General features: G+C 40.9%; 1 protein-coding gene across 2 annotated transcripts in view; it reads right to left on the bottom strand.

Moving 5' to 3' along the window:
* Positions 1-253: 253 nt before the first annotated feature.
* SMOC2 (SPARC related modular calcium binding 2) overlaps positions 254-10,825 on the bottom strand; it is a 134,501-nt gene continuing 123,929 nt past the window's right edge. For both annotated transcript variants that reach the window (XM_081855869.1, XM_081855870.1), the window contains 4 exons: positions 9,552-9,645; positions 6,527-6,801; positions 5,760-5,800; positions 254-3,241 (listed from right to left, as the gene is read on the bottom strand). In XM_081855869.1, the coding sequence (XP_081711995.1) occupies positions 3,218-3,241; positions 5,760-5,800; positions 6,527-6,801; positions 9,552-9,645 (434 nt within the window). In that variant the 3' untranslated portion in view covers positions 254-3,217. The remainder of the gene's footprint in view (positions 3,242-5,759; positions 5,801-6,526; positions 6,802-9,551; positions 9,646-10,825) is intronic.

Genomic DNA, 10,825 nt, shown 5'->3' with positions numbered 1-10,825 from the left:
ACCTATCTGCTAGCTCTGGTATGGTGTGAGAACATGACTTGTCAAAGGAAGCAAGTTCATTATGCAGTAAGTGTCTCAGCTTGTTACTGTGTATTCAGCCAATAGTATGGTGTGACCCTTAGTACATGCCTGTTCTCTTTCACAGGACCTTGATCATTCTGTGGATGTTCCTGGAAAAGCATGTGCGAATGGTAAGAGGAACCAAATGTTGTGGTTATTTATATGCCCTAGGATAATAACCAAACCGAGTAAGTTTCAGAGCATACTACATGTTTAATCTAAACAGATTAAATTCAGAGTTTAGCATTATAAAAAAGATATCAAATAAATTCCGAGTAAAAATGTTTGCTTCTTTACACAAAGATAAACATACAATAGCATTTTTGTTCCCTCCTCTTTACTCTTCAAGCCTCCGGCCACAAGATCCATATTCTTTTGCCCAATTCCAATGAGTACAAAGTCACCCAGCAGTATATTATCATGTAGCTATAGATGCAGATATAAATGTAACAGAGGCTGAGTCAGAACAAAATTAGCCAACAGCTATTCTACACATTGTTCAAATGTATCTTGTTCTTTTAAAAAAAACAACCACTAAAGAGATTTCTGCTCATTGTTACAATTGCAACAATCCACTTCACACACACACACCCTCAACTGATAATTCAACAGATGGCCTGTGAGTGTTTAGAAAAGGATGCTATGATTACGAAGACCCAGCATGGGTTTCTCAAAAATAAGTCATGCCAGACCAATCTGTTTTCTTTTCTTGATAGAATTACAAACTTGGTGGATCAGGGAAATGCTGTGGACATAGTGTATTTTGATTTCAATAAGGCTTTTGACAAAGCCCCCCATGAAATTCTCATGAGGAAGCTGGTAAACTGTGGGTTGAATGAGATAACTGTTGGGTGGATTTGTAGCTGGTTGACTGACTAAACCTAAAGGGTACTCATTAGTCGTTCCTCATCATCCTGGGAAAAGGTGGCAAGAGGGAAGCCACAGGGTTCTGTCCTGGACATGTTGTTGTTCAACATCTTTATAAACAACTTGGATAAAGGAATTGATGGGATGCACATCAAATCTGCAGATGACACCAAATTGGGAAGGGTAGCTAAAGCCGCAGAAGACAAAATCAGAATTCAAAAGGACCTTAACAGATTGGAGAACTGGGCGCAAGTTAACAAAATGAATTTCAGTAGGGACAAATGTAAGGTTCTGCACTAAGGCAGGAAGAACCAGATGCACAAATATAGGATGGGGGACACCTGGCTTACTAGGAGTACATGTGAAAAGGATCTAGTGGTCTTGGTGGACCACAAGCTTAACATGAGTCAACAATGTGATGCAGCAGCAAAAAATGCTAATGCTATTCTAGGCTGCATCAACAGAAGTATAGTGTCCAGATCAAGGGAAGTAATAGTACCACTCTATTCTGCCTTAGTCAGACCATACTTGGAATACTGTGTCCAATTCTGGGCACCACAGTTTAAGAAGGATGTTGACAAGCTGGAACGTGTGCAGAAGAGGGCAACCCAGATGATCAAGGGTCTGGAAACTAAGCCTTATGAGGAACACTTGAAGGAGCTGGGTATGTTTAGCCTGGAAAAGAGGAGACTGAGAAGAGATATGATAGCCATCTTCAAATATCTTAAGGGCTGTCACATGGAGGAGGGAGCATGCTTGTTTTCTCCTGCTCTGGAAGGTAGGATGCGAACCAATGGCTTCAAGTTGCAAGAAAGGAGATTCTGACCATTTTGGGGGGAAATTTTCTGACAGTGGAACAGACTCCCATGAGAGGTGGTGGTCTCTCCTCCATTGGCGGTTTTTAAACAGAGATTGGATGGCCCTCTGCTTTAGCTGAGATTCCTGCAATGCAGGGGGTTGGACTAGATGACCCTTGAATCCCTTTCAACTCTAAGATATCTATATGCTCATACTCTCCCTACTCTACACGCTGTTGTCTCTGGCTGCTTACTGTATATTTTATTGCTGTCCAAGGTCTGAAGCGAAAGTTCTTTATTGTTATTTTTTGTTCTTTCAAATGTTTTGCCATCAAGTTCACATCTGCAAGTTCTCTTTCCTTCAGGCATTCCAGGAAAGGGGTGAAAAAAGAAAACTCCCTCCAAATGATAGGAAAGGTATGAAAACTTGTAAGAACATCTCCCAGATGGCAAGAATGATGCCCTAAGGGGCAGCTTGTGCTGACTGCACCTCCCTAAAATAACTGTTCATAATTTGTTCAAGTGATAGTTTTACCTTTTTGTAGATCCCGGGGCACCGCAAGTTGCATATCACAGCTCAGCCAAGTGTAAGGAAAAGAAAAGACTGACAAGCCTGTTCTACCTTCTTTGTCTCCTTATAATTAGATTTACAATACTGAACAATTGTGCCCCTTTATTGCCTTATTATGTCTATTCTGGGGCTTGGCAGATCTTGTTTTGAGTGACACCACATACTTGCCAGTTTAAAGGCTGACTAAACCTACCCAAAAGCAGGAAGAATGGGGAAGAAAAATATATATTATACTGAAGTCCTCTAAAGGGGGGGGGGGAATACAAAGGAAAATCTACAAAAGATTTATTTCCAATCAATTAGTGGTTGCATTCTTGTTGTGCAACTGTGCTCTGGAGAAAGTCAACGCCATTTTTTTTAACCCTCTAAACACCAACAGAGAAAAGGTTCCTCTGCTTATATAAGGTGCACGAGAAGTCAACAACAATTTCCAATTCTTGGTTTAAGCCTAAGGAACATGCAACCTTAACACAGAGATTAATTAAAATTATGAGTACAGTAGACTTTGAAATGAGCAGGTTTTCAGTATAACTTCATAAAAAATCAATAGCTATGTAGAAAACAAGCAAAATTACTGAACAGAAAAATACTACAAGACTAGTTTCTATGTTAATGTCCAACTGAACATTCTTCTTTCAAAAAAAGATTAAATGCAAACTTTTACACCTCCAACACGTACAGATTTCAGACAATAAAAGGCACATACATTGTATGTGATAATTGTTTAAAAACAAGCTGTTACTACATTTTCACAGATTCTCTTAAATGTCTGTTAAATATCTCATTTCTACAAAGTGAATTTACATTTAAAGTACAAAGTGCAAATACTACGGTTGTTGGGTTTCTTTCTTTCTTTTTTTAATTGCCTTTTGGTGAGGGAGTCTCCCATGCATCTGAGAGATCTGCCTTGGACATGAAGTGTTCAGCCTTGTTTCTTTGAGGTTTGCTGCCAAAGAAATTTTGAAAAACAGAGTCACATATATGTTGCTATCATATACATTATAGCAATAAACAATTGATATGCTGATATCATAGACAAAAATAAAAATACAGTGGTACCTTGGGTTAAGTACTTAATTCGTTCCGGAGGTCCGTTCTTAACCTGAAACTGTTCTTAACCTAAAGCACCACTTCAGCTAATGGGGCCTCCTGCTGCCGCCACGCTGCCAGAACACGATTTCTGTTCTCATCCTGAAGCAAAGTTCTTAACCTGGAGCACTATTTCTGGGTTAGCAGAGTCTGTAACCTGAAGCGTATGTAACCTGAGGTACCACTGTATATCACAGTCAGTCTAGAACATGCTCCGTGGTACAGTCCTCTTGAGACCACAGGTGGGATATCAGAGGCCTGAATATTCCTACAGGTAAAATTGGGATTGTGAACATGTAAACTCCCTGATGTTGCTGGACTCCCAACTCCTATCAACCTCTGCCAGTATGATTAGGGATGACGATATTTATAGTCCAACAACATTTGAAAAACCACAGTTTCCTTATTCCTGATGTGTGTTTTTAAACCAAACTCTCTATGCAATATACTAGAGTGTGGGGCTTAGCTTTGTCCTCTCTCTGATGTTTTAGTTTTCCACATGTAGTGAGCTTTTTCCACGAGGGAGCATTCAAAAATACAACCTCTCACCTACAGTTTAAAAGTGTTCCAGCCCAGAATTCTGTCACTTCAGTTTACCACCTAATTCCCCACAACGTGTAGATCAGCTCTTGGTGAAATAGAAAATGCTGGAGCACTTATTATCACCCCCTATTGCCCATTCCCCGATGGAAATGGAGCTGATTGTTCTCTTTTGAGGTGGGTGGTTTCTTTTAAAACCGTTCCTTGTCAGGCATATTCATTTCCAATGCCTTCCTTTCAAGCGCGAGGCCTCGTGATGAAAGCCACCTTTGGCATCTGTGAGGTACCTTCATAGCCTCACTTGGCTGCAGCAGTTAACTGCCAACAGATGGTTTGCACAACGAGGACCATTTCAAGGCTATCATTTCACAGCACCAGCTTTTAAAATAATTGAGACTGAGTCAGCAAAAATATTTAAAGAAATCAAATCAAATAAAGGGGGAGGGGGGAGCAGAAACCCCGAAATGACAGAACTGTTTCACTATATAAGTTACATGTTGTTATCAGATTACAGGAAAGCAGGAGGAGAGAGAGAGAGAGAGAGAGAGAGAGGTATATATTATGCGTTGAGAGCTGTGTGCAGCACATGGGGCAGCAACAGCTATTATATACTTGAAATAAACTTTTGAATAGTTTGGACTTCTACCACAGTAATTGTTTTCAGACTGCCTTGTTTCAAACTTGAGGGATATGAGGGGAGTTAAGCCTCTGGGCCCTTTCTTCAGCAGAGGAGAAATAAGAACATTTTCTTAGCTGTGAGGTTCTACCAAAGGTGTGAAAGCCTACATTAAATTAATTGCTGGCTTTTGGACGTGTCAATGTAGCATCAAGCAAATGACTGACATCATATGACTATGTAGCATCAAGGAAGGATGACACCATATGACTATTTCTAAATTTTAAAAAAATCCCTTTGAGAGGTGGCTTTTCTGTAAGATGATTCTGGATGTCATGAAAGGACATAAGATGGCTAGTTATTTAATTTTTTCTCGTATTTTTACTTCCAGGGTAGGGGAGTGTTGCTTGTGGTATTAACTTCACAGCCTTGAGTACTATGTCTTCTTCTTCTTCTTCTTTGGCGATCACTCGTAGTTGAGTAAGATTGTCTTCCATAAACACGGTTCTAAAAGTGAGTCCGTAAGTGACTGTGGAGGCCAGTTCTGGAACTACATGTCCTTCCACAGTGGGGACATGGGCTTCCAGGCAGGAGTTGATCACGGTGAAGGTTTGCCAAGCATGCCTTTCTCTTATCCCATTTCTCCCTTTCGTCCTGAGTTCGAGCATCTTCAAAGCCCATGGCACCTTTGGTAAAGGCTGTTCTCCAACTGGAGCGCTCGCAGGCCAGTGTTTTCCGTTGTCGGTGTTTATACTACATTTCTTTAGATTTGCCTTGAGACAGACTTTAAACCTCTTTTGTTGACTACCAGCATTACACTTACCATTTTTAAGTTCAGAATAGAGTAATTGCTTTGGAGGACGATAATCAGGCATCCTCACAACATGACCAGTCCAACAGAGTTGATGTTGAAGAATCATTGCTTTGACACTGGTGATCTTTGCTTCTTCCAGTACACTGGCGTTAGTTTGCCTATCTTCCCAGGTGATGTGTAAAAATTTTCAGAGGCACCATTGATGGAATCTTTTGAGGAGTTGGAGATGGCGTTTATAAGTCATCCTCGTTTCAGAAGCATACAGTACCTTGACTTGGGGTGGGGAATCTAACAAAGGCAGTGAAATATTTTGGGCTAGTCCTGAATGTGACTGCCAAGACAAGCAGACTAGATAAGACTAAAAACAGTATTGGGAGAATGGAAAGGTGTCTTCTCTACACTTACCTGCCTGTTGGAAGGAGTACTTTCACCATTATTTTTTGGAGCTGTCAAGGAAGAAAACATGGTATGTTAGTTGACCATAAGAATCGTTTCTGTGCAAGACCTTAAACAAATCTTGGAAACTTCTATGTGATAAATGAGGATATTGCTTTACAATTAAATATGTGTGTGTGTGGGGGGGGGGTTCTCCCCCTTCCTAAATCTCCAGAGACCACAAAATCTGAAACAAGATAGCAGCAGCTTTCAGATTTTTATTGGACTCCATAACCCAGTTGTGGCATCTGGTTTTATCATTTCCTCTATTTGTGATGTTCTGGCTGTGAGTGTTGTTTTTCATATAGCCAAAACAATGACATCCCCACACAAGAAGGTATCAGCAGGCCAGGACGAATCCTGAGCTTTGCAGAAGTACAAGAAAATCTTCAGAGAGGGTTAAAAAAACAAAAAATCTAATGGCTGTGGAACACCTCCTATTCCAAATAGTCCATTGGGAACTGAGCATGCTCAGTGGCAATGGAATACTGACCCAAGTCAGTGGGGTGGAGTGGGGAAATGGAGGAAACGGTGTGGATCTGAACAAGCAGCCCTCCACGCTGCAACATTTTGTTGCAGGTCACCTCTGAAAAAGCATTGCTGGAAGGGGTGGTTTAGTCTGCTGGCTTTTGTAAAAACCAGTTCTCCATATAAGCCACAAGTAACTTATGAAACTGCAGATGCAATATCTTTCTCATAAAGCTGTGATAAAAGAGCTAGTTAGGAGATCTTCTTACTATGACGTTTCTTTGTGTCTGCCTTGTTATCTTCTTTCGTAACCCCCAGGCATCCCATTAGTTCTGCAACCGTTAAGGATTTGTCATTATTCACGTCACAGTATTCCACAAACTTTTTCACACATTTCTTGGGCTTGGACTTTTTCCTCAGGAATCTCTTAAACGGCTTGATTTCTTTTTTGCCGATATCACCACTAGCATTCTTATCCAGTTGTTTAAAATACCAGTGGACAACTCTTTCCTCCAGAGTGTGATTAGGATCTGGTTCTGAAAGCCTGCAAAAAACAGAGGCCATTAAGCGAGCATAAAACCTTCACTATCAGTTTCCCCTCTTGGACCCTCCCAATTCCTTCATCATATTTGAGGTGCTTGTGCTACTGAAATAACAGGATGAGGAATCAATTGTGAAGCCCCCTGAATACTCAGATTTGTGTCTGATAAAAACACCACGCACACAACTTATTTTGTTTGACCTCTTCCTTGCAACTGATCTTCCAGTATCACAGAGGCAATACACCAAGAGAGGATTTCTACCCTTAATTTCTTGCTTGTGAGCTTCTCATAGACATCAGCTTGCCTCTCTTTCCCCCACTTTCCATTCGATGTAGCCAGCCTGGGTCTGAGGTGCAGCATAGCGGCTGAGTAAACATTGTCTTTGCCAGTGAAGACACTGCTGGGTTTGGTTCTGTTTGGTTCAGCCTATCGTTGTGCTGCAATCAGCCTATTGAGAGGAGATGCTCTCAAAGCTGCAAAAGCAAGACTAGAGTGCAATTGACAATCTTGTACCAAGATAGGAAGATTAACAGCTAAGCATAGGCTCACTGTATGCATTTGGTAGGATGATTATGAAATTTAAGATGAAATGGATAGTTTTATGTCCCACTAATCAGACTGCTTATATACCCACTGAATTACATGAGACTCAGAGAAGACACATATAGGATTACATAGTCAGCGCTCTTAAAGCAAATGAATTGCCAAATACATCAGTGCAGCTGATTTACACAGTGGAGGCATGTTCAGAACGAAACATGTTCAGAACTTAATCAGATTTCTCAGCTAGCTCAGAATTCTGCCTCTTCAGTTCGAAAATGCACCACTAAATTTAAATAACTGGGCACAATCCAGCCACTGCTGTGGATATTGTATTTGGTTTCAATGGACAAAATATTAAGTGGATTTAATGCTCCATTTTGGGTGGATCATGACCTCGCTACTGCTAAAAAGGGACAAGTTTCTAAAATACATTTTACTGATATGATGAAAGTCCAAACAGGTGAGGAACATGAACGTCTAGTGACTGAGCTGCAACAACATGAGGCTAAAAACTAAAATGACCCTGAAATACCTTTCCCAACGGCAAAAGTAATAGTCATAACATGAGCAAAGTGTGTTGCTCAAAATTATATCATGGCTCTTATGGCATCACGTTGCATTAAAAGAAAGGAAAGAGTGTTCCACTTGGCCCAGAGCCAGCAACTTCCAATGTGCCTAAATTGCATGTAATATATTTTTATGAATTTATAAATTTTACTGGGAGAAACAGAGGCTATTTTCTTTTCCATGCGAAGTGTAAAACTGCCCACTGCAGAAAACGAAATGAAATGCTTTCTTGGATGACTTCACTGCCTTTGACTAATGGCTTGGTGTCTTTTATTTCAGCATGCTGGCTATCGTCCAGCTAAAGCTAGTTATGACTTAGTCCCAGGTTAATCATGACCAACTCAACTCCCACTGCTTTCAATAGGATTTAGTCAAAACTAACTTTAGCTAGGCTGGGGCTGCAGTCTGCTACCTTTGGAAGATGAAGCCTTGCTCTTAAACATTCTTGCAACCAGCAGCAGTCAGCGAGATGACGCGGGTGGGGCTTTGTTGCTCTCTCAGCTTCCCAACATGGTGGGTTGCTGCTGCTTACTAAGAGAAAGAGGGGCAAGGCTCAGGTTTAGTGTGTGTGGCTCCACTGTCATGCACCAATCTTCCCCCAGCTTCATCCCTCACTCTATTGGAAGGTGGTAGTGTTCTGCTGTGTTGAGAAGCCAGGAGAACAATATGTCCCACCCATGACAATTCACCGCCCACTACTGTTTGCAGCGTTGCCAAAATTCAGTGACCTGATAAAGGGAAATCTGACAGTGAGTTTATATGATCCTAACCAATATAGTAATTTGATCTAAGGGTGCTTTTTTGGGGTGATATTCAGCCTGCACAATTAAAAACTGATCTTATGTTCAGTTTGCCACATGTTTGCTATGTTTTGAACCAAGAATATCCATCAGCATTTGAGTGTGCATTTCTCCCTGGTTTATTTTTGCAAGCAATGCCCCCTAAAGCAATGAACTTTTGTATATTATTTTCACAAATGTATGCATCTTTATGCACGCTTTCTCATGATGTATGCATTGCAAACTCTTTCTTTGTTGGCAAACGCCATTGCAAAATTTGGAGATGTGTGAATTTCGAAGGACGGCTCATGCATTGTTTCAGGAAGTGCGAACTAGGTAGGTTCATGTTAAAACGTGGACCAAATCATATCCCTCTCCCATCCCTAGGGCACACCTCCTTCATGATTTACCTATGTGACAGCATCAGATCATTTCAGAGCACTCATTGCACACTCTCAGTCTAACCCCTTTCAATAGTCTCTGTGTTGTGGATTCATTGCATCTTGTTACTTTTCTAAATGGAAAAATTTCAGAAGAACCAGTGATTAATTTCTAAGGTGGAAGGAAATTACTTGGCTCAAGCCTACCTGCAGAAGTCATGCCCTTTTATAAGGAAGCCCTTCCTCTTAATCCCCAATGTATGGGAGCAGGCTGTAGTTACTCAGAAGTGGGGGAATTCACCCTGCTCATATTCTACTTGATCCCTTTTTCATTTAAAAGATCAGTGTTGAGCTGTGGTTTAAATTATATTTGATAACTCTCATTAAGCTCTAGCTGTCTTCCACAAAAGTAAAGAGAGAGGGAAAGTGACAACCAGAATTACTTCCTAAAGCACACAGGGGACTGGAGCCAAACTAACTCACCTGCTGGAAGGATCAGAGACTGCATGCACCATGTCTGTGGAGAGCGCATCCAAAACACTTGTCAAGAACTCATTCTTCTTGGGTCCTGGACAACCTAAAATGGAAACAGATTGCTTGCATTATTTAAATCCATGTTGGGAGGAGGGGGAGGGTACATCTGCACTAAAACGTGGGATACAACGCTACATTTACATTTCAGGAATGTTGAGGGTCAGATGTAGGCCAAATCATGTGGCGTTCAGAGCTGTCTTCATAGCACAGAGCACAAGTTCTGAACAGAGCTTCATATGTCTTACATGTTCAGATTCTTTTGGCAATCACGCCAAAGTCAAGCACTTGTAAACTCCATTATTTCAATGGAAGAGTTATATCCAGTACTTGAATTCATACTAATTCCCAGTCCTTTTCTATTGTTATGGCTGAACAGGGAATGTAAGCGTGAACAAGAGTGTTGGTAGGGTTGAGTGGATGTCTCAATTTTGGTTTCTTTCAGGTTCTTATTTTCCCATTCTTTTTCTTCTTATTATTTTCCCATTCTCAGGTTCATCCTGAAGATATTTCAGCAGAGTCTTATTGTGAATTTCCTCCTTCTACACACATTTTTGTACGCAATTTTTCCAGTTACACATTTTTTCGCAATGCGTTCCTAAGATACACATTTTTGCAATGCAATATTCCCCAATAGAGTGCATTTTAATGTTCTTTTCACTAATATATGCATTTACACAAACATTTTTCTAGAGCACCTACATGCTGTTTGGCTGGAGAACAGCAATACAAAATTTATAATGAGCAAATTTTGAAGGATTGCTGGGTTTTGGTTTGTGTATCATTTTGGAAAGTGCAATCAGGTAAGTTTGCCTTTAGATGCAAACTGAATCACACCCCCTACCTCATCCCTAGATGTGGGACATGTATGTCAGGCCTGTACCCAGCATTCTTATGCCAGGTCCCACATACGTCAGCCTGACTTTTCTGTACTGAGTGGAAAGGCATGATCTTTGCATGATCAATTGATCTGTGTGATCAAGAACCCCATGTAACCAATATAGAAAGATCAGAGGTGGAGCCAGTGGTGACCAGCGCATGCCGTGATATTGTAAGTGGGACTCTCAGGCATACCCCTTGTTCCCCTTACTGGTGTTTACATTCCCTGTTCAGGAATGTGCATTGCCTGAACAGGGCTAGAATCTATGTTCTGTTCATTCAGAATCTCCATCTGACTCCTTTTAATCTCAGAGAAGCCCAGCCTTCATACTGCCAATTTATGCTCT

Source organism: Podarcis erhardii (assembly GCF_964252035.2).
Source record: "Podarcis erhardii genome assembly, chromosome: 3".
NCBI lineage: Eukaryota > Metazoa > Chordata > Lepidosauria > Squamata > Lacertidae > Podarcis > Podarcis erhardii.
The sequence above is the reverse complement of the archived record's forward strand: the minus strand, read 5'-3'. Positions and strand labels throughout refer to the sequence as shown.